The sequence below is a fragment of the Macaca mulatta genome, chromosome 12 (genome assembly GCF_049350105.2).
Source record: "Macaca mulatta isolate MMU2019108-1 chromosome 12, T2T-MMU8v2.0, whole genome shotgun sequence".
NCBI classification, from domain to species: domain Eukaryota; kingdom Metazoa; phylum Chordata; class Mammalia; order Primates; family Cercopithecidae; genus Macaca; species Macaca mulatta.
In genome coordinates, this window is record NC_133417.1 from 132,164,333 (window position 1) to 132,188,909 (window position 24,577).

Genomic DNA, 24,577 nt, shown 5'->3' on the forward strand with positions numbered 1-24,577 from the left:
AAATTACTGAAACACTATTATAAGAAGTTTGGAAAATAAGGGGGATGTTATGTTCCCCACATATTACCTATTAATATTTTTTATGTATTTCCTTTACATCTTGTTTTTAGCTACGTTTATGTATATTTGTGTATGTGTATAACGTGTATAAATATGTAACATTATAATTGTATATAATCTGGGAATCAACACATGAAATATGGGAGCAACATTTTGAATCATTCTTCCCTCTCAACTTCCAACTTGCAACCTAGCTACCTTCTGATTAAATGTCTCTATTTTGTTGTCCCACAGGCCTCTCAAAGCGAAGAAGACAACTGAGCTCTTACATTGTCTCTCACCCTAACTTTTCCTTTTCCCAATCTTCTGCATCTCAGTAAATAGTTCCACTATCCATTTAGTTATACAAGCCAGAAGCCTAGATTTCTTCCTTTCCCTCACCCTCTACACTGAGTCCATCAGCAAGTCCTTCTATCTCTGCCTCTAAAATACATCCCAGATCCATCTGTTACCCTTCCTGGGATAGACGCAGTCCTATCAAGATCTGTTCTAGTAGTAGTAATATTTCTGTAGTCCACTGCTACCACTTTCTTCCAAGCTGCCATAATCTTTTACCAGGACTACATTATCCTCTTTACCTGTCTTCTGCTTAATTTGACCATTCTTACTTCTCTAGGGTCTGTTCTCTCAGCAGGCAGAATAGATCACTCCTAAAAATGCTCCTGTTTGAAATCCTCCAGTGGCCTTCCATTGTACTTGGAAAACAACTCAAGTTCATTACGATGGCACATAAGGCACATGGCACACAGGCCTTATGTACCGTCAGTTTCTAAATTTATGCAGTACTCTGTGCCCGCCCATATTTCTTGCTTACTGTTAGTCATCTCACTTTTTTTTTTTTTTTTTTTTTGAGGGAGAGTCCCCACTAACACCCAGGCTGGAGTATAGTGGCACAATCTTGGCTCACTACAACCTCTGCCCCTGGGGTTCAAGTGATTCTCCTGCCTCAGCCTCCCAAGTAGCTAGGACAACAGGCACATGCCACCATGCCTAGCTAATTTTTGTATTTTCAGTAGAGACGGGGTTTCACCATGTTGACCAGGCTGGTCTTGAACTCCTGACCTCAGGTAATCCACCTGCCTCGGCCTCGCAAATGCGAGGTTTACAGGCATGAACCATCGTACCTGGCCATCTCAATGTTTTAAAATACCAAATTCTTCCTGCCTCAAGCTGCTACATATGTGCTTGTCCCTGCCTGAAGCTTCCATTCCCATCTCTGAGCATGCTAGCTCCAAATTCTGCAGTGCCACTTAAATGACATCCCTTGAGAAGCCATCCCAGACAGTTCTAGGTAAAGTAGACTTGCTTTCTTACACTTAACACAGTTTGGGTGTGTGTGTGTGTGTGTGTGTGTGTGTGTGTGTGTGTGTGTGTGTATGTGTCTGTCTGTCCATGTCTCCTCCACTCTAGATTTTAAGCACCAGGAGGCAAGAACCATGTTTGTCTTGTTTATATTACAGTCACTAAATATTTGATGAGTGAATGAATGGATATGTCTTATTCCATTTAGTGTTGCTACAAAGGAATACCTGAGTCTGGGTAATTTATAGAGAGAAGAGGTTTATTTAGCTCACAGTTCTACCAGCTGGAGTTCAAAACTGAGCCTTTGCTGAGGGCCTCAGGCTACTTCCACTCATGGTGGAAGGTGAAGGAGAACCAGCTTGTGCAAAGACCACATGAGGAGAGAGGAAGAAGTAAGACAGGCAATGCCATGCTTTCTTTAAGAACCAGCTCTGGGCCAGGCGCGGTGGCTCACGCCTATAATTCCAGCACTGTGGGAGGCTGAGTCGGGTGGGTCACTGAGGTCAGGAGTTCCAGACCAGCTTGACCAACATGGTGAAACCCTGTCTCTACTAAAAAAAACAAACAAACAAAAATTAGCTGGGCATGGTGGCATGCACCTGCAATCTCAGTTACTCAGGAGGCTGAGGCAGGAGAATCGCTTGAACCCAGGAGGCGGAGTTTGCAATGAATCGATATTGCGCCATTGCACTCCAGCCTGGGCAACAAGAGCAAAACTCCATCTCAAAAAACAAAACACAACAACACCACCAAACCAGCTCTGGCAGGAACTATTAAAAGTGAGATCTCATTCACCCGCAAGGGAGGACATTAATCTATTCATGAGAGATCTGCCCTCATGACCCAGTCACCTCCCATTAGGCCTTACCTCCCCATACTCGTACAACAAGGATTAAATTTCAACATGAGTTTTGGAGGGACAAACATTGAAGCCATGGCAGAATGTACCTACTTGAACCAGCTCAGGGAATTGTCTTATTACCAGGCATAGGGACATGGAATTGAGAGCCCAGGAATTGCTAAACATTGTCTGTTATCTTGGAAGCTCTTTTGTAAAAGAGGTTTCTGCTACCTTTCCAATACCCTTGTTTTTGTCCAGATTCTGTTTATCTGGGCCTCAAGTAAATGTCAGTGGTCAGCTTCCATCCCTGTGTCTGCAGTTGGTGCCATGCTTACTAAATCGTCATGGATTGTAGAGGGTACATTGTCAGTATAGCTGCCTTTGGGGGACATAATATTGGAAGATGGCTAGGTTTTACTTCTGAGGACAAAGGTGCAGGGAGCAAGGGATGCACGGTAGAGAGCATGTAGACCAGGTCATTCAATCATGCTGGTGTCATGGTTGAAGGAGGCATCAAGGACAGAAAACAAGAGGTTTAAAAACAGTTTCTCTTGAGAAGAAGCAATCCTGTCAAAATCTTTCCTAGTGGCCTTAGTGTTCAAAAACCTGAAAAATTTGTATTAGGTCTCATTGCTAGTACTGCAAATCCAGGACCATTTATTAAGATCCCCAAACCCCAGAGCTTCTGATCAGTGCAGCCCCTTCCTGCTATTAACTGCTTTTACAGGAGGAAATTGTGGAGAGTACAATAGGACACTTCTAGCTGACTGCCTCTTACCCTACCTCGTTCCCTTACCTTGTCCAACATTGCGTCTCCAAGTTGTATCCTTAATGAGGTCATTCGCTCTGCATACATAGTGAGATTATGTCTTAGAGTAATACATTTTCTGCTTTCTGAGCTTTGCTTGAGAGGACAACCTCTTCAACTGTGGAAAGAATTTGCCGTTTAATAGAGGAGGGCCTTCATAGCTTGTCACAGCTTTCAGTCACAGCTCTAGTTTTTGATTCTGTCACAGTGGCACATGAGAGCAGGAACATTTTGCATAACCACTTAACTCAGCCTTACAATAGCCTCTTAAATGGATGAGGAGCAGCTTAAGCTGGCTTGATAGGAAAGAACACTGTCTGTTGGTGTTAATAATATTCGTATTTAGTTTGCATAATTTAAATCCACAATAATATCTTAATCTCAGTTTTGCTCCAAAATTGCCTCTCTACTATCACTATCCCATATAAATAATGTATAGCAACATTGATTTGATTGTAACCCTTTCATATTTTATTGAAATTTTTTTCTATAAACATATATTGAACACCCTCTCTGCATCAGGAAATACACAAGTGCTGCATATCTAGAGGTCCACTGGACAAAAAGTAATGAGTGAGGATTTTCAGAATTGTAAAAGCACATGAGACCTCATGTTGAAAAACACAGCACATCTTAGCAGGTTAAATGAATCTACAACTAGCTACAATGATTGTGGTATAAAGATGGTATGTCCAAAATAAAGAGAAAATCTTTGAAAGCTGAAAGAAAAGACAGATTGCCTACAGAGGAATGACTTTCCAACTGACAGTACGTTCATTATCAGCAGCAGTAGATCCTATACCTGTCATCAAAATAGGATGCTGAAATAAAGACCTTTTAAGACATACAGAGACTAGGATAATTTTTTACCCTCAAATATTAACTAAAAGAAGTATGAAACATTATATTTTGGCAGGGAGGAAACTGAACCCAGAAATAGGTTGCACCGTTACAGAAGCAATGACACGACAAGGAATTTGGACAATAAGTTAATGAACTTGAGTAATCAGAATAAATGGCTTCCTCTGTGCTATGATTTGAGTACTAACAAGATGTTTTCCAGTTAAATATAGAATTACTTTGGTTTGGTGCTGATGTCTGAAATTCTTGTTTGTGATGAGTTATTCACCTCAGTCAAGATTTTTAAGAAGGGGTCCATGGATGGAGTTCAAGGTATCTATGAACTTCCTAAAATTACAGGTGACGCACTTTGTGTTTACACAGTTCTTCTGAAGACAGGCTTGTTGGCTCTCATCAGACCCTTAAAGGTGCTTAGAATTTGAACTAGTTTAAGAACTACTGGATTAAGTTATTGTTCCTTATTAAAGTGAAATTACATCGATACTTACCTTGCTCTCAAGTTGAGATACATGATCTGAATTTGAATAGTGACGTTATTGGTTACCTTGCAGAATCGTTGTGACCCTGGAAAAAGTATTTTTCTTCTCATTGTAGTCTGAATGTGCATTGTATGACCTGTGTGGCTAAAGGCAGCAGTGGTGTGCCTGGCCGGTGTGACTGTATCTCAGTATCACAGTCAGTATCGGATTATAGTTTCGATTTTTCTAAAGAGAGTCGCTATTAAGCTAACCAAAGAAATAAAGCTTTTAAGTTACCAATTTTAAGATATAATAATAGATTTATTGGTTTTTTTGTTGTTAATTGAACAGATATTTTGTGTAATACATTGTCCAAGTGTATGTAGTGGGGTGGACAGCAGGAGGCTGCGTTCAGTCATTATCTATACCAGTGAGATTTCCTGCTAAAACAAGTATTAACTGGTGACCATGTACAACTTGTATTTTCCCCCCAGCTTTATTGAAGCATCACTGACAAATAAATGTTGTATATATTTAAGGTATATAATGTGATGTTTTGATGACATATACATTGTAGAGTGATTACCATGACCAAGCTAATTAATATATCTATTACTTCAAGTAGTTAGCATTTTCACGTGTGTGGTAAGAACACTTAAGATGTACTCTGCTAGCAAATTTCAAGTGTACAATGTAATGTATTGTTATTAACTCTACTCACCATGCTGTATATTAGCTCTCTTACTTATTCATCTTATAACTGACAATTCGTGGCCTTTGATCAGCATCCCGCTATTTCTCCCATCCCTAGTCCCTGGCAACCACTGTTCTACTCTGTTTCTATGAGTTTGACTTCTTTAGATTCTACATATGAGTGAGATCATACAGTATCTGTCTTTCTGTATCTGGCTTATTTCACTTAGGAAAATGCCATCTGGATTTGTCCATGTTGTCTTAAATGGCAGGATTTCCTTATTTTTTAAGGCTGAATAATAAAATTTCCATTGCATGTGGATGCGTGTGTATATACATACCACATTTTCTTTATCGGTTGATGGACACTTAGGTTGTTTTTTTATCTTGGCTATTGTGAATAATGATATAATGAACATGGGAGTGCAGATATCTCTTTGAAATACTAATTTCAGTTCCTTTGGGAATATACCCAGAAGTAGGATTGCTGGATCATATGGTATTTCTAATTTTAGATTTTGTAAGTACCTCTGTATTATTTTCTATAATAGCTGTACCAGTTTGCATTCCCACCAACAGTGTATCGGGGTTCCCTTTACATCCTTGCCCACACTTGTTATATCATTTAATTTTTTATAACAATCATCCTCACACATGTGAGGCGATATCTCATTGTGGTTTTTGACTTGTATTTCCCTGATGATTAGTGATGTTGAGCAGTTTTTCATGTACCTGTTGCCCATTCATATCAAAGGAAACAGCAAAATGAAAAGGCAGCCTGCAGAGTGGAGACTATATTTGCAAACCATATATCCAATAGGGGACTAATATGCAAAATATGTGAAGAACTATAAGTCAGTGGCAATAAAACAAATGACCCAATTGAAAAATGAGTAAAGCACTTGACTAGACATTTTTCTAAAAAAGACATACAAATGTAACTTGTGATTTTTTTAATACAGTGTATTTTAGATACATGTGTTTTATGCGTAATTTAAATTCCACTCTTCCTCTCATCTGGTAGTTACGTACTGAGTGTTAGTGTCAGGCTGTTTACTATAGTGGCTGTGGTCATGGATGTAGAGTTGGTGGTGGTCCTGTCCCAGAGAGAATTACTCTGAATAGGATAGAGGGTGGTAGGTCATAACCAAATCCCCAGTCCTAGCCTAAGACCTAGTAAGGTCAAGAGGAAGTTGTTCCTCGTGGCAGGGTTGTCCCTGCATGCTGCTTCAGATGGCAACTTCCACGTATAGCTAAGAACAGAATGAAGCCACAGGCTTATTCAGAGACCACAAGCTTCACAACTTCTGTTTAGCATGTCTAATTATGGTTGTGACAACCCAATCTGGTTTTGATGCTGTTACGTTTGAAGGTAGATCCCAGCCACTGATCAGCGCATTCAGATGGGTCATCTTCCTCCAAAGCCCAGGGCTTCTTTCGGTCTCCACAGCACCCCCAGCTCAGGGGTAAAGTCCCTAACCCTAGGACTGGTGGACCCACCTTCCCAGTTCAGTTTTCTCCCCGTGTGCAGGTCCATCTGTCTTTTCGCTCAGCATGTGGGTATCTTTAGAGGGTGAAGGGAAGTGATTTGTCAAATGGTTAGCAAGAGCATGGAGAAAGTTAATTTACCTCTTAAAATCAGTTTTATATTCGTTTTACTTTGGTGAAATTCATTCTCCTGTTGTGTGTGTATGTGTGTGTGTGTGTGTGTAATGTTGAGAGATTCTCAGTTTTGATTGAATGAGGTCATAATCTCATTTTTATTTTAAATAGGAACACTTTTATAGAGCTTAAGTGAAACAAGACCAGTTAAATGTTTTGAGATGGAACACAGGTGGAAAATGCTGAATGTTGGAGTGTGATACAGTGAGTTCTCTGGACTGCCAGCCTCCCTTCCCTAGGTATTTGAAATTATATTAAGGCAATTAGATTATAACTCAAACTTCTGAAAACCATTTAGAGATAGATAAGAAATTCATTTCACTGTATTGTACTCCATATTGTAAATGAGATTCAAGATTAATTGTCTAATAGGTTGAAGTTTTAAATTGAAATTTCCTTCTATGTTATTTTCTATCATATATGCTTCACCATGAAGGTTGATTTGAAACCAGAGTTTCAGAAATACTGATATTATTATATTCTTTTCATCTAAATTGAAGTTATTATTATATTTTTAACTGGTCCTGGCCACTTCTTTGTATCTCTCAAACTGCCACTTTCTTTGTCATTTTTAGAGCTATTAATAGGTGGCAGATTGTACTGAGCCTGAGCATAGAATAAAATAAGTACATTGGTCCCCCTTATCTGTGATTTTTGCCTTCTGCGTTTTTAGTTAGCCCCAGTCAACCTTGATCCAAAAACATTAAATGGAAAATTCCAGAAATAAACCATTTATAAGTTTTAAATTTCACACTGCTCTGCATAGCATGGTGAAATCTCACCCTGTCTCACCCAGGACATGAATCATCTCTTTGCCCTGTGAGTCCATGCTGTCTGTGCTACCCACACGTGAGTCAGTTAGTAGCCGTTATGATTATGAGACCAGAAAAACATAGTATATATAAGGTTCAGTACTATCCATGGTTTCAGCCATCCAGTTGGGGGTCTGCAGATAATGGGGGACTACTATACAATTTTTTTAGCATGGTTGGGGAGCTAAAAGTATAGTTCCTACTATTCTTGCCAGAAAATGGGAAAAAAATGTTCAATCCCATATTTTTATTATATATGAAGTAGTGACATGGACAGGAGACAGAAACAGTGGGTAGAAGAAGGCAGTTCCCAGCAAAGGCCCCACCATCAAGCCTGGAAACCCACAGCCCTGAATGGCAACAGGCAATTCCTTTTTTGCACCCAATAGCTGCCTTTTGGCCCACCATGCCCCGCTCTCCTCTACCCATATAAACCTGAGACCCCAGGCTCCAGAAGGAGACAAAGAGATGAACAGAAGAGCAGAAGAACAGGGGAATGGCGCAACAGAGTGAAGAGGAGCATCGGAATGCCAAGAGGAGTTTACCTGGGGACGATCGGAGAGGAGATATGTCACTGGACAGCCAAACTCCAGGGGAAGACCATCTTCCCACTCCATCCCTCTTCCAGCTCCCCATCAGTCCCGCTGAGCCACCTCCATCACCCAATAAAAGCTTCACATTCATCCTTTGAAAAGGCAGAGGGTCCACTGAGCTATCTAACCCTTAAGCCGACTGTGGATGGCAAAGCTAAAAGAGTACGCGTAACACACACCCACTTGGGCTTCAGGAGTCGCAGATACACACCCCTGGATATTGCCGTGGGGCTGAAGCCTAGGAGCACTCATCCCAGCCCCTGCACCTATCCGTCAGTGTGCTCCCTTTCCTGTAAGGGGTTTAAGCAGGCACGGCCGCCAAACAGACAAGTCACACCCCTGTGGCACATCCTGCAAGGGGGGTCAGGGAACTCCTGTTTCAGTAGATATATTTGATGAAAATAATGCCCTCCTGAGGGAATGATCGTTTATGTGGTGTATGTGTGTGCATGCATGTGTGTGTGTGCACGCACGTGCATATGCCATGACTTTTAGCCCTAACTCATCTTTCAAGTTTGAAATTTAAATGTGTGTTTCTTTGTTCTGAGTGACGGGAAGATAAATATGAAGACAACTTTGGTGAATGCAGGTGGGCATCTCAGTTCCTTTTGCTGAGTTTCACTTGCTGTCTGCTTCACTCATCCATGGTGCAGAAAACTGCAGCAGTCTGCCCTGCCGTAACACAGATAGACATCATCCCTCACAGTGGCTGGATAATTCCAGATGTAATGCCAAACACAGAAAACTGATTCCATTTGTGTTTTGTGATAAGAGGTACAGAGAAAAACAGAAAGCAATGTAGTGACTTGTCTTGACAAAATGCTTCCGCTGCCCTGCAGGAGCGAACCCACTTCCCCTGGTTAAGGAGGGCTGTTGCATTTTAAACATGTGGTAGTGGTTACTCATTGTGCTTTTTTTTTTTAAGGTGGGAAATATTGTTCTTTGGACTGAGTTAAATGCAGCTTAGCATAAAAGACGTGATGGTGGAACAAAGCCTGCGGACTGTGACTACTTGACATGCACTGGGCTAGTGAGGAGACAGAACGTCTCTGATCAGCAGCAGAACAAACACTCACAAAGGGTCTCCTTCCCTCTTAGGACTTCCTTCGCTGGGCATCTGGCTGGGATTCTTGTTGGACTAATGTACACTCAAGGGCCTCTGAAGAAAATGATGGAAGCATGTGCAGGTACAGAGTAAAACACCTTTGGCATGACAACAAGCTGGACTTTCATCTTCATTTTAATGCGAACAGGAGCAACCCCAGGTTTCCCTGTGGTTCAGCTCAGGAATTCCCTAATATGCCTGTTTTTCTTTTTAAACCAAAAGGTAAAACAACCAGTGCAATTCCTTACATTGCTCCACAAAAGAGGCTGCACACTTAAATTTTGAATCTGATACTTTCTTAGGGGACAAATATCAGTATGTATTTATACCCTCAACCTTAATGCTACCCGCAGAAAACCATGATTTCCTAAAGAATGCAGAGAACTAAAGTGCGTTTAAAAGAATGCATTCTTCTGTAATAGTCCATGAATTAATATACGTGCAAGGCAGAGTTGAAAAAGAAAATGAAGCCTGGACTGAAGTGCATGGCCAGTATTTTAAAGAATTCAGACTGATGACCAGGTCCTTGGTGGATGAGCCATATATTCATGCATGGCCAAACCAAGTGTGTTACTGCTTGAAGCTTGGCTCCTGCTTTTTAAAATTTTGTTTCTCCCTTCAAAATGATACTCAGTGAAAATATTTCATTTAGAAATACTTGTATTTTTTAGACCTCTTAATTTTAAATGCGATTCTCATTTTGACTTGTAAGAAAACTGGTTTTCAAACACTTGTTTTATAGAGTGAGTTCCACTATTTCATCTTTTATTCATGGGAGAGCTTCTGAGACTATTTTACCTTTTCTTGAACCATAAATAATTTTTTCACAGTTTGTGCTGATGACTGGTTTTCTTGAGAACCATATAATATTCATGATATTAGAAAGCTTTCCAGGCACTGCACTGGCACCTTTATTAGCAGGTCGTGTTCACTTTTGGTTGATTTTTACAGGCTGTGTTGCATCTAAGCAGATTCTCATTTTCCCGCATTGGCTTATTAATGTGCTTCTGCTGTATATACTTAGAGGAGGCAGTGGGAACTTCATTTATGGAAAATGTCCAGTTTTATTATATTTTCAATATAATTTAATACTCATTAGTACTGACAAAAGAGATGATTCTCGGAAGTTTAATGTCTTGTTTCCTTTTTCTGTGTCTCATGATGAAGCGGTTAGTAAAGCTTTTTGCAGACATGTTATGAAATTTAAGCAAGTACTTTAATTTTTAAACAGGATTTTCCCCATAATTATAATATTTAAACTCTTAGTTTTAAAAGCCTTAAAAAATGAATGGAGACTTGTTTTTACACCACTCTATTTTCAAAGTAATAAATATGATAGAAAATTAAATAGGGAAATTAGAACACTCAGTGCAATTTGCAAATAGCCTGCAAACTCAGCCTTTTTTCTGCGAGCTGAGAATTGAAGCACACAGGAACCCCATGGAAAATGACCCAGCATGTGGAAGCTGCCGTCTGATGCCTGCTGAAGAGGAGGGTCGCCCTGAGGGTGTGGTCCTTGGCCCTCCCTCCCTCACTTCATTCAGCTGTGCCAAATTGACTGAGTAGACAGTCCTACTGCCTTCTATAGGGACAAGAAAGGGTAAAGTCCCCTAGGAATGGGAAGGAGCGTGGCTCTCCTAACACCCTTGTTTGAGGAAGCTTCTCCATTTAGCCGGAGCGTCTCTGCTTAGACAGAGGCATCAAAGCTGAGCTTTGGTACTTTGGAGGCAAAGACTAAGAAACTTCAGTGAGTGTAAATTAGGGTTTCATTTTCCACTCCCCACCCCCAAACACACACACACACACACACACACACACACACATATTCTTTTCCCTGTCGGGCTGACCCCCAAACAAAAGGGAGTTGATTTTAATAAGTGTTATAGAAATCATTTGAAATGACCTTGGGCTTTGTCCCAGAGAACTTCCTAATGACTGGAACAATTAGCATTTAAAACTTTATAGCTGCCATTAAAATGTTTATTTCTTTTACATTTAGGTGGTTTTTCCTCCAATGTTGGTTACCCAGGACAGCAATACTACTTTAATAGTTCAGGTAAGCAGTTTATTTCATTTAATAAATTTTAACTTATTTTTAAAATTATAGTGTTCAGCTCTACAGAGTACTTTAGGATACTGCTAGTTGATGCTGTGGTGGAGTCATTCACATGTTATGTAACTGTGCCTCTAACACGCCTGAAAGCTAGTTGGAGGGGTAACCTAGGGAGCATATTTGTGTGGGTTGGTAGGGAAGGCCAGGGAAGGAGGTAACTCAGACATGAAAACATGGTATGATTGATATGAGGTCTCTCATGTGTGATAAGGTTCATATTAGATCTTGGTGCTTCGAGTCTCAGTCTGAGACTCAACTGCTGGGAAAGTGTTAGAAGTTGGTTTTAGGTATATAGTTCTCCACAGCCCATCCCATGTATATTCAGGAAACCCTTGCATACCCTAAGATGCTAAAATAGGCATGCTGCTAATAAATGCCATGTGACTTAATGAGGAAGAATGTATTTTTCTAAGTGTCTGTGTAAATAGATAGAAAGGACCTGCTGTTAAAAGCATAAGACCTATTTTAGGCTAAAGCCTTTGCATTCCAGTCTGGGGTGGCTACATGGTAGTATCTTAGATCAGGCCCGGCAGCCAGGTGTTAGCCATGGCCATTGGGACACTCATGTCTTAATGCAATGAACTGATTGTGCCCCTCCCCAAATTGATATGTCGAAATCCTAACCCCTAATGTGATGATTTTAGTAGGGTAGGGGTTTGAGGAAAAAATTAGGTCATAAGGGTAGGGCCCTCATGAATGGGATTAATGTCCTTGTAAAAGTGACCGCAGAGAGCTCTCTGGCCTCCTCACTGCCACATGAGGATACAAGAAGTCAGCAGTCTGCAACCTGGAAGAGGGTCCTCACCAGAACTGACCATGCTGGCGTCGTAAGCTTCCAGCCTCCAGATTGCGAGAAATTTCTGTTGCTTAAGCCAGCCAGTCTATGGCTGTTTGTTATAGCATCCCAAATGGACTAAGATGTGTTTCTGTTTATATTAATTGAGGACCACTATAGCTTAAAGCTGAGACTAGCAGCGGTTTTTTTAAAGGACCGGACAGCTAATATTTCAGGCAGTAAGGGCTTTATTGGCCATATAGTCTCTGCTGCAACTAGTTAACCTGTCCTGGTAGCATGAAGGCTGCCATAGACAATGTATAAACAAGTGGGTATGGGTGTGTTCCAATAGAATCTTACTGCTAGCTCCTGCCTTTTCTACTGTGTAAGGATATGAGATTGACACTCTGTCAATTTAACCTTACAAAATAGGGCAGTTCTACTTACTGTCTTTTCTCTCTCTCTTTTGCACTCCATTTATTTTCTATTTTTTAAAAAAGAGAACTGAAGAGAACAGCTTCTTTCCTTCTTATATGGAAGAAGCACAGTCACAGAGACCAGAGAATTAAGGGCGAAAATAAAAAGCCCTTTTTACCTCTTTTAACCTCTGTAAGATTACCATAGTTATATGCCTTTCTCTGAAGTGATTGGATTTCTTCAAAGGCAGAGCTACATAAGGCCAGGTGGCTATGCTAATGGTCATCTAGGGAACTTTTATGAGAGCATGTGTATATCTTACAAGTAATGATTTATTCTTAATATGGCTGTCCTTAGCTGGAAAAGTCTTTATAGGTCGAGGAACCTCATGAATGTTTAAAAAGCTGTTACCAATTTTTCTAATCTTGGTGGTGTTTCTTGATCTCCTTTGCCATGAAATCCTGGTATGTGTATAAGGAACAGATGGAGTAGTTAATAGAATAATGATAACCAGATTTTCTTTTACTACAGAGCCTAAGTATGCAACTAAAAAAAAAAATTAAACTAGTATTCCTCTCAGGACATAATTTAAATTTATTTATCTTATTTGTTTGATTGCTAGGTTTTTCCAGGAATGTTTATTATGAAGATTTTAAAACATCTCATTGGGCCAGTGAAACAGCCATAGAAAATTTGGGGTCCTATGGGAGGAGACCTGTTTTCATGATAATAGATATTGATGAGATTTTGGGTCCTGTTGATGATTTATGATCGATGATATAGAACGTTTAATCACACTGGTCTTTCTGATTTAAGGCACCAAAACGTTCCCATTTTCTTTCCCCATGTTTTGTCTGACAAGTACCAAATTTGTTTTTATAATATTCAGATGTTTAGAGCTGTTGACTTTATTTCATTGAAGAACTGCTAGATTATTTTAAAATAAGAAATAGCATGAAGAAAAATGTTTTTCTACATCAAGAAAATGTTGCCTCAAATCATCACATGTGTATCTGGCAATTAAAACTCTGTGTAGATGTATAATTTCTATGTGGTGAGCAAATATTCAGAGACCTTGGGTTATTTTGGCTCTTGAATTAACTGAGCATTTTTGGGGGTGGATAGGTAGAAATGCTGCTTAGATCTTACATAACAGAATGGCTTTCCACAGGGGTTTGTAAGTGATAATGAGCCGTGTGGGAAATTACCCAGTATACTTTTTGTATTCCAGTAAAATAATTGACACTCTTAGGGAATTGGGCCATTTCTCTATGCAGGGATTGCTGAAGCATCCCGTGCTATTCAGTGACGTCTCTATAAATATTCTATTAGTGTTGCAGAATGGTTGCCACTTTCTTTGATTCTTTGTGGAGAAGATATATTAATTGTGTTTTTACCATTTGTCCTCATGTGAAAGGTCTTTTTTTTTTTTTTTTTTTTTTTTGATAAGGAATGAGAAATAAGATTTGTAAAAACACTACCATGGTCTCCTTTACTCTCAAGGTCTGAAACTTGCTGGCTGAGTGTTCCCCAACGCAGCAATGGGGGCTGAATTTTTCTGATTCTATTGGATAGAGACCAGTTTAAGAATAAGTGTTCATATTTAAAATGGTAAGATCCAAGTTCAGTTTTAAGCTATTGTGAGGATTTGGAAAATGTACTTGTCTCCTTTTCCTGTTTTAAATATCAATAATGTTACTATTTTGACATGGGAAACAGGTGAGAGAAAATATGAAAGTTGGGTTATTAGAGGTATTTAGTAAATTCTCATTAATGTTTACTGCACTGGGGCAAGGCTTTTCAGGATTAGTCTCCAAAATCCTAAACAATTTTATTTAATGTTTATTTAAATCATTCCTTTTTCTTTTACTTTCAAGGACATTCAGTAAAATAGAATCAAGTTAGAAGAGTTTTATCACCATCACTAAGAATGGACAAAAGATCTAGATAGACATTTCTCCAAGAAGATATACACATGGCCAATAAGTACATAAAATGACACTCAACATTATTAGTCATCAAAACCACAGTGAGATACCACTTCATATGCCCTAGGATGTTTGTGAATAAAAAGGCAAATAATAGCAAGTGTTAGTGAGGATGTGGAGAAATTGGAACCCACATACACTGCTTGTAGGAATAGAAAATGGTACAGTTACTTTGGAAAACATTCTGGTGATTTCTCAAATAGTTAAACAGAATTGCCATGTGATGCAGCAGTTCCACTTCTAGGTATATACTCAAAAGAAATGAAAGCGTATGTCCACATAAAAACTTGCTCACAAATGTTTATAGCAGCATTATTCATAATAGTCAAAAGGTAGAAGTAATACAAATGTCTATCAGTTGACATTGGATAAACAAAATGTGGTATAAGCCATACAGTGGAATATTATTTGCCCATAAAAAAGAATGAAGTACCGATAAATATAACAAACTTGATGAACCTGGAAAATATACTAAGTGAAATAAACTAGACACAAAATGCCACATATTACATGATTTTGTTTATATGAGCTCTCCAAAATAGGCATATTCTGCAGAGACAGAAAGTAGATTAGTGCTTACTTAGAGCTGGAGAAGGGATGGGCGGGTGAAGATTGTTAGCTAAAGAGTACATATTTCTTTTTGGGGGTGATGAAAATGTCCAAAATTGATTGTGGTAATGATGGTGCAACTCTAAAATATACTAAAAACCACTGAGTTGTATACTTTAAATTGATAAATTGTAGGGATGTCAATTATATCTCAATAAAGCTGTTCTAAAAATATCCATAGACACAATTACTTTTCATGACCAATATTTATATAAACATAATTATATTAGGCTATCAACTGAAACTAGTGTGTTTTGTCATTCGTTGTTTATATGAAAATGAAGTCTACTAGAGTGCTGATTAACAGTTTCCCTTTTAATCTTGCATATTAGGTAAATATTCATAAACAATACAACAGTGAATTTTAAATAGCGTCAGGACCAACTATCAACAATTCTGAGCATGAAATCTCAATCAATGAGATTCTGCCATTCAGTGTTCCTCTTTTGACTGGATTGTGTTTTCTTCTGTAGCCTTATTAAAGCTCTAACTCAGGCCTGTACTGCTGTACTGTGGGATAATATGGAGATCTGTCACAAAGACTCATAGTAAAGGTTAGGAATCTTCATCAACAATCCAAACCACATTATTTAAATATTTGAAACATCAACTTCAAAGAATATAATAATGGCAGGAAAGAAGAGAAAAAAATCAAACAGACTATTTTACTTCTCTCTCTTTATGCCAGAATGAGATTGGTAACCTTCTGTGGGGAACAAAAATCTCTTCCAAACAAATTCTCTATTGGCAGTTAAAGAAAATGTAAGGAATAAACTCAAACTGAAAAGATCAATGGAAATATCTTGCAAAAATGAACTTTTCTGTTATTGACCTTTATTAATAGAGTACCTAAGTTTGGTACCTAAAGCATTACTTAACGACCAAGTTGTCTCTTCTCTCTTGTTTTATCTAGCAACTCTTTTTTTTGAAGTTGTATTTTCTTTCTTGTTTTATCTAGAAACCATTTTTGGGGGGGAACTATAATCTCTGACATAGAATTACAATCACAGAGAAACTGGCTGCATCTTAATGTTGTTATTGTCTGAAGTATTCTGTGGGATCTGTATGAAACATTGGTCTGCCCCTCATTGTACAAAGCAACAAGACATTAAGACTTTATTAGCTATTGTTTCCACCATTCTCTTGACTGAAGCCAGGAGTTCACTGAAAACTCTCCAAGTATTGAGTAGCTCTAAGCTGAAAGAATCCACTCCATATGTCAATAGCTCATTCCAGTCTCTTCCCCAGGACTTCTGACTACCCTCTGAATTAATATCTCCTTTCCTCTTTAGCACATAAGGACTCAATCGTGTCCAGCTCCATGGTGGGCACTGAGGATACAGTGACAAGACGATCACCATTTGGCATCTTTTCTTATTTTGAGGATAATTATTATACCTAAAATAATGTTTTGCCTTACTTGCTTGTCCTTGCTTATACAAAACAGGAAGTATAAAACAACAGTCCATAGCTGTGTTCTAGAACCTTTTCCTTGTGCCTGTAGGCAGCTCTGGATATCAGGATTATTACCCGCATGGCAGGCCGGGTCACTATGAAGAAGCACCCAGGAACTATGACACGTACACAGCAGGACTGAGTGAAGAAGAACAGCTTGAGAGAGCTTTACAAGCCAGCCTCTGGGACCGAGGTAGGAGTCTTGTGCCCTTCAGTTATTTTAAAGCATACCTCTTGTGGTAAGGTAGCCTGAAAAAGGGCTATTTGTAGCAAATTAAATTTTAAATAGTTCAGAAAAAGGATACATAGATGAAAAATGTGTGCAGATTGTGATTACAAAGAATGGGGTGTGATGCCATATTCCCAGCAACCTAACCTAGTAAGGTGCCAGACTGGGTATGTATTGTTAAAGTGGTTCTTTTTATAGGCCTGCTGCACTCGATGCTTTGGCATTAAAGTCAAGAAACTTAAAATTCTTAGATGCATGATTAAAAAAAGAGATTTTCTTTGGAATTCATATGTGTAAAGAAGGCTCAATGTCACTAAGTATCAAAATATTGCCCATAAACCTTCCAAAAATCTCCCTCAACATCACGTGGGCTAAGAATTCAAGCTCAGGTTTGACTTCTGCTGAACCAATCTGTCTGAGGGTAGAGCCTAGAAATTTGTGTTTTGAACAGGCTTTCCAGGAGTTTCTTTTACAAACCGATATCTGAAAAAACGCTGTATTTATTCTGCCGTCTTTGTTCTAGGTTTGGATTATGAGTTTGGGAATTACTGTTTTTATTGTTTGAGTAGTGACTAAAAATCAGCTATTCATTTAAAGGGCATTTGTTTACGTTTTATGTTTCATGTACAATGGTAGGTACAATAGGGAACACTGTGGTAAAAGGTGGAAACTACCCTCAGAAAGTTAACAATCTGTGTTTGGGCATATGCCTACTAGATGTGATACCACACAGGTAACCCTAGTATCAGGTGTCTAAGAGAGGCTCAAGCTAAGTGCTAGAGGTAGGGAGAAGATGGTGAGCTTTGTCATACCTAGAACTATCAGATTTTCACAGAGGAGATAGCGTTTGAGTTGGACCTTCAAGGATGTGTAGAACTTGAAGAGCTGTGGAGGGGCATTCTCTGTAGAAGTCTGAGTATCAGCATAGAAGTTAGGGTCATGTTCCGCCAGCCCTCACTTTTGAATGGACAATAAGAGAAGAAAGGGAAGAAGATTGGGAAGCTAGGCTGGGGCTGGATCACAGGGGTCCTAGAATTAAATAGGCCAAATGGAAAGCAGATTTAGTATGTGATATAAATGCCAATAGAGGTCTGCATGGAGACTGATGTGGTCAGAGTTCTGTTATAAGAATCTGGTAGTAGCAGTCATTCTGCAAACAAGATTGAGCACCCGTCGGTACCAAGCATTATGCTAGATGATGAGAGTACATAAATTATAACAATAACATTTCTGACTTTAGGAAATACAGTCTTAGCAGCAACAGTGTGTGTGGAGGTGGGGAATGACAACAAGCAGGGAGACAAGTTGGAAGACTATATTGCAGTAACCTGAAGAAGAAAGGAAAGCCTAAATTATGAAGGTGGCAGGGGAAGTGGAGAGGAAGGCATAAATCTGTGTTTCTCAGGTGAAGAGTTTCAGAACTGTGATGATATATCGGTAATCTATCACTGTGTAAAGAATCACCCTGAGACTCATGGATTTAAACAGTAAACATTTATTCTTGCTTGTGAGTATATGAAGCAGCTGGGCCAGGCTTAGCCGATTTTGGCTGGCAAGCTAAGGTGTCTGCAGTGGTCTGCTGGGGTCTGGCTGCTCTAGGGTGGCTTCCTCTACATGCCTGCCTGACTGATGCTGGTGGTATGCCACGCCTCATTCCTCATCCAGCAGGCTAGCCTGGGCTCAATTCACCAGGCCACAGCATAAGGTTTACAGGAGAGGGCAGAAATCAACAAGTCTTATGCTGGCACAGTGTCAGTTCCACTGTATTCTGTATACAGTTACTGAAGCAGGTAACAAGACTAGCTCGGATTCATGGGATAGGGAGATAGTCTCCACCTCTTAGAGGAACAGCAAAGTCACATGCAATGGTTATGGATAGAGGGAGAGGTGGAGAATTGTAGCCATTTTTGTAATCACTGTATCACATGTAGTCAGTGAACTGCCAGTATCACAATCATTCAAAAGCATGCCTTAGCCATGGAATCCTGAAATCCGGGGTAAGGGCCCACAGTCTGTATTTTAACAAATTCTGATGGTTATTCCTGTGCACACAGAGGTTTAATCACCACTGGGCTATCCATGAGATACTACGGGACACGTAGGGCAGGGCAAAACTTCTCAGCGTGGACTTCATACAGCCTGTCTCTATCCCCATCTAGGCTGATTTCACATAAAGTCCCAAGAGCCAAAGAACACAGCATTCATTAAAGGAAAGATTTGGACTTATATTTGGGGGACGTCGTCTGATTATTACCTTCGGCTAAGAAAATGTATATTCTAAAGTAGCAAGCCTTCATAAAGAGTGATGAAAAATCAGAGGAAAAAATTAGGTAGCCCGGGTGAGAATATTTGAATGTGAAACATAGAAAACCTCCCACGTTAAATGTCGTAAGAGAAAGGAAACGCAAGAGGGCAAGCTTACTTTTTGTAGTTTTATTTCTAAAGCGTTGCTATATGCCCCCATAAGTAACTATACAGGAGGTTAGTACTAGTAGTACGGGTGTTTTTTTTAGAAAGAGAGAGAAAATAATGACTTCCTTCAATAATTTGGGCTCAGAGACATGAGCATGGAAGATCTGTAGAGGAAAGCATCCTCTGATGACCCTGGTGATTTTAGAGCAATTTTAGAGACTTGAATCTAGGTACAAAGGAAGGGTCTTACATTTTGGGAGTCAGAAGGAAGTTGGAGTAGATTTTTGAGATGTTTCCTTAAAAAATAATGTGTTTATTGTTAAGTTAATATAAGTCATTAATACTAATTTTTCCTGCTTAACAATAAATGGTATTGAAATATATACTAACTGGCGCAAAAAAAAAAAAAAAAAAAAGAAAAGAAAAAGAAAACAGGCTACCTTCACAGATTTCAGAAAGTCATCTGATAGTAGTGTTGATTTTTCATAAATTTTAATCTCATTCTTAAAAAACTTCTTGTAAAAATAAGAGAGTATACTGAACAGAAATAGAAACAACATAAAATTTTTACTACCCCTATTTTAAATTATTTTTTGTTTTTTCTTATCCTTAAAACATTTCAGTGAAGTTAAGAAATTCATCATTTTTACTTAAAAAAAAAAAAGTTTTTACACATCAGATGCTGTAAGACTTGCTTGGTGAGAAGAATATTTCTGGGATTATTTTGAAGCCAAAGGTTTTGTTTCTACCTCTAACTAGTTGCTTGGTCTGAAAAAACCTAGCTTCTACTTTGTGAGTATGGAGTTAAGTTCTAAAACTCCTCACAGTATAAGACTCCTAGGACTAAATGATCCAGAGTTTGTGCTGAATTATTTTTGCTATCTGACCTTTTATTTTAACAAAGTCATAGGTTTTTTTCCCCTTTTTTTCCCTTCCTCCTACACATATGTTTTCAGAATTTAAAGCAGTCTCATCTTTCCATTCATGAAAAATCGTACAAGTACATAGAACTTGTTTGTCTCTCAAACGGCCACTTAGTACATCTGAAACAGAGTGGCCTTGCTTAGCATTTTGAATTACAGTGAATGAAATATAAAAATAAATAATTTTAAAAAGAAAAATCATGAAAGTTAATAATTGATGATTTTTGAATATAGGACTTTCTAAACAGAAAAGTAATGAAAAAATTGTGGAAGATAGATCAATAAAAACTTTGACAAAGAATTAATATAATCAGTATGTAAAGAACTCATGCAATGAAGTAATTAATGCTAACTCCTATTAGGAAAATTGAAAACAATTTTAACATATAACCCAAAGACTTCTAAGTGATCAGTGTGAATCTAAAAATAATTTGCTGTATATTAGCAGAGAGTTACTTAGTTTGCTTGTCTCACCACATTTATTTTTTATTTTTATTTTTAATTTTTGTGGGTACGTAGCAGGTGTATATATTTATGGGGTACATGAGAATTTTGATACAGGCATGCAATGTATAATACGTCAGGATAAATGGAGTATCCATCACCTCAAGCATTTGTCCTTTCTTTGTGTTACAAACAATCCAGTTCTACTCTTTTAGTTATTTTTAAATGTACAAAAAAAATTGTTGACTGTAGTCACCCTGTTGTGCATTTTAAATACTAGATCTTACTCATTCTAATTATTTTTTGTACCCATTAACCATCTTCATTTCTGCTTATCCTCCATCCCAGCATCTGGTAACCATCATTTCATCTCTATGAGTTCATTTTAATTTATAGCTCCCACAAATAAATAAGAGCATGCAAAGTTTGTCTTTCTGTGCCTGGCTTATTCACTTAACATAGTGACCTCCAGTTCCATCTACGTTGTTGCAAATGACAGGATCTCATTTTGTTTTATGGATGAATAGTATTCTATTGTGTACAGGTACCACAGTTTCTTTATCCATTCATCTGCTGATGGATACTTAGGTTGCTCCCAAATCTTGGCTGCTGTGAATAGTGCTACAGTAAACATGGGAATATAGATATCTCTTTGATATAATTATTTCCTTTCTTTTGGGCATATACCTAGCAGTAGAATTGCTGGATCATATGGTAGCTCTACATTTAGTTTTCTGTGGAACCTCCAAACTGTTCTCCATAGTGGTTGTACTAATTTACATTCACACCATAAGTGTACCAGGGTTCCCTTTTCTCCATATCCTCACCAGCATTTGTTACTGCCTGTCTCTTGGATAAAAGCCATTTTAACTGGAGTGAAATGATGTTTCATTGTAGTTTTGATTTGCATTTCTCTGAGGATCAATGATACTGAGAACCTTTTCTTATGCCTTTTTGTTATTTGTATGCCTTCTTTTGAGAAATGTCTATTCAGATCTTTTGCATGGCTTAAAAATTAGATTATTAGGTTTTATCCTGTATATAAGCAGCTGTTTGAACTCCTTATGTATTCTGGTTATTAACCTCTTGTCAGATGGATAGTTTGCACATATTTTTCTCCCATTCTGTGCATTGTCTCTTCACTTTGTTGATTGTTTCCTTTCCTGTAAAGAAGGTTTTTAACATGATGTGATCCCATTTGCTGATTTTTGTTTTTTGACCTATGCTTGTGGAGTATTACTCAATAAATCTTTGCCTAATCCAATGTCCTGGAGAGATTCCCCAACATTTTCTTTTAGTAGACTCATAGTTTGAGGTCTTAGTTTTAAGTATTTAATCCATTTGAAATTGATTTTTGTATATGGTGAGAGATAGGGGTCTAGTTTCATTCTTCTGCATATGGAGATCCAGTTTTCCTAGAAGTATTTATTGAAGAGACTGTCCTTTCCCCCAGTGTATTCTCTTGGCACCTTTTTTGAAAATGAGATCACCAGAAATGTATGGATTTTTTTCTGGATTCTCTATTCTCTTCCACCGATCTGTGTGTCTGGTTTTATGCCAGTGCCATGGTCTTTTGGTTATTATAGCTTTGTAGTATAATTCAAAGTGGGGTAATGTGATCCTTCCAGTTTGCGTCTTTCTGCTCAGGATAGCTTTGGCTATTTTTGGTCTTCTGTGGTTCCATGTAAATATTACCATTACTTTTTCTATTTCTGTGACGAATGTCATTGGTATTTTGATAGGGGTTGCATTGAATCTGTAGTTTGCTTTGGTTAGTATGGACATTTTAACAATATTGAGTCTTCCAATCCATGAACATGGAATATCTTTCCACTTTTTGTGTCTGTTTCAGTGTTTTCATCAATATTTTATAGTTTTCATTGTAGAGATCTTTGACTTCTTTGATAAAGTTAATTCCTAGGTATTTTATTTTACTTGTAGCTATTTTAAATGGGATTACTTTCTTGGTTTTTCAGATTGTTCACTGTTAATATATTGAACTGCTGCTGACTTTTGTATGTTGATTTTGTATCCTGCAACTTTCCTGAATTTATCAGTTTTAATAGTTTTTTGATGGAATTTTGGGGTTTTTCCAAGTATAAGATCCATACCACCTGCAAACAAAAATAATCTGGCTTCTTCCTTTCCAATTTGGATGCCCTTTATTTATTTGTCTTGTCTGATTGCTCTAGCTAGGACTTCCAGTACTGTGTTGAATAGCAGTGGTGAAAGTGAGCATCTTTGTTGTGTTCCAGATCTTAGGGGAAAGGCTTTCAGTTTTTCCCCTTTCAACGTGATACTAGCTGTTGGTCTGTCATATGTGGCTTTTATTGTGTTGAGGAATATTCCTTCTATACTCATTTTTTAGGGTTTTTTGTCATGAAGGGATGTTGAATTTTATCAAGTGCTGTTTCCACATCAATCGAAATGACCATATGGTTTTTGTCCTTCATTCTGTTGATATCGTGTATCACATTGATTGATTTGCTTATGTTAAACCGTCCTTGCAGCACTGGGATAAATCCCAAATGGTCATAATGAATTATCTTTTTAATATGTTGAATTCAATTTGCTATTATCCTTGAATCAGTGTTCATCAGGGATATTAGCCTGTAGTTTTCTTTGATATCTTTGTCTGGTTTTGGTATCAGGATAATACTGGCCTCAGAATTAGTGTGGAAGTATTCCCTCTGCCTCTATTTTTTAAAATAGTTTGTGTTGGATTGGTATTCATTCCTTTTTAAACATTTGGTAAAATTTAGCAGTGAAGCCATTGGGTCCTGGGCTTTTCTTTGCTGGGAAACTTTTTATTACGGCACCAACCTCATTACTTTGTATTGGTTTATTTAGGTTTTGGGTTTCTTCATGGTTTAATCTTGATAAGTTGTGTGTGTCTAGGAATTTATTCATTTCTTCTAGGTTTTCCAATTTATTGGCATATAGTAGCCTTTAACAAGCCTTTGAATTTCTGTAGAATAGGTTTTAATGTCTAGTTTTAATCTCATTTTTGTTTGGGTCTTCTTTTTTTCTTAGCCTGGCTAAAGGTGTGTTGATTTTGTTTATGTTTTCAAAAGAACAACTTTTTGTTTCATTAATCCTTTGTATTTTTTTCGTTTCATTTAGTTCTACTCTTTATTACTTTTCTTCTACTATTTTTGTTTTGTTTTGTTTTGTTTGCTTTTGCTTTTCCAGTAGTTTAAGATGAATCATTATGTTATTTGAAGTTTTTCTACCTTTTAGATATAGGCACCTATTGCTATAAACTTGCCTCTTAGTCCTGCTTTCACTGTACCCCATAGGTTTCAGTATGTTGTGTTTGTATTATAATTTGTTTCAAGAAATTTTTGAATTTCATTCTTAATTTCCTCATTAACCCACTGGTCATTTAGGAACATACTGTTCAATTCCATATATTTGTATAGTTTCGCAAATTCCTTTTTAGTGATTTCTAATCTTACTCCATGGTGGTCAGAGATGATACTTGATATAATTTCAGTTTTTCTGAACTTTTTAAAAGACTTTTTTGTGGCCTAACATATGGTCTACCGTTGAGAAGGATTCATGTGCTGAGGAAAATAATGTGTGTTCTGCAGCTGTTGGATGAAATGTTCTATAAATATCTGTTAGGTCTGTTTGGTCTATATTGCAGATTAAGTGTTACTTTTCTTCGTCGAGTATCTTTCTGGAACATTTTTCCATTGCTTTAAGTGGGGTGTTGAAGTCTCCAGCTATTATTGTATTGGGATCGATCTCTCTCTTAAGCTCTAATAATATTTGCTTTATGTATCTGGGTGCCCCAGTGTTAGATGCATATATATTTATAATTGATATATCCTCTTACTGAATTGACTGACCCCTTTATCATAATATAATTACATTGTCTCTTTTTATAGTTTTTATCTTCAAATCTGTTTTGTCTGATATAACCATAGCTGCTCCTGTTCTTTACTGGTTTCCACTGGAAGGAAATATCTTTTTCCATTTCTTTGTTTTCAATCTATATTATGTATTTTCTTT

The 24,577-nt window shown here is 37.9% G+C and overlaps 1 protein-coding gene across 9 annotated transcripts in view; it reads left to right on the forward strand.

Annotated features, from left to right (window-relative positions):
* The window catches only part of RHBDD1 (rhomboid domain containing 1), a 163,364-nt gene that overhangs the window by 61,443 nt on the left and 77,344 nt on the right, over positions 1-24,577 (forward strand). For 8 of the 9 annotated variants that reach the window (XM_077957724.1, XM_077957723.1, XM_028831159.2 and 5 more), the window contains 3 exons: positions 9,189-9,277; positions 11,195-11,251; positions 16,602-16,745. In XM_077957724.1, the coding sequence (XP_077813850.1) occupies positions 9,189-9,277; positions 11,195-11,251; positions 16,602-16,745 (290 nt within the window). The remainder of the gene's footprint in view (positions 1-9,188; positions 9,278-11,194; positions 11,252-16,601; positions 16,746-24,577) is intronic. The other variant, XM_077957720.1, reaches the window with a different exon arrangement.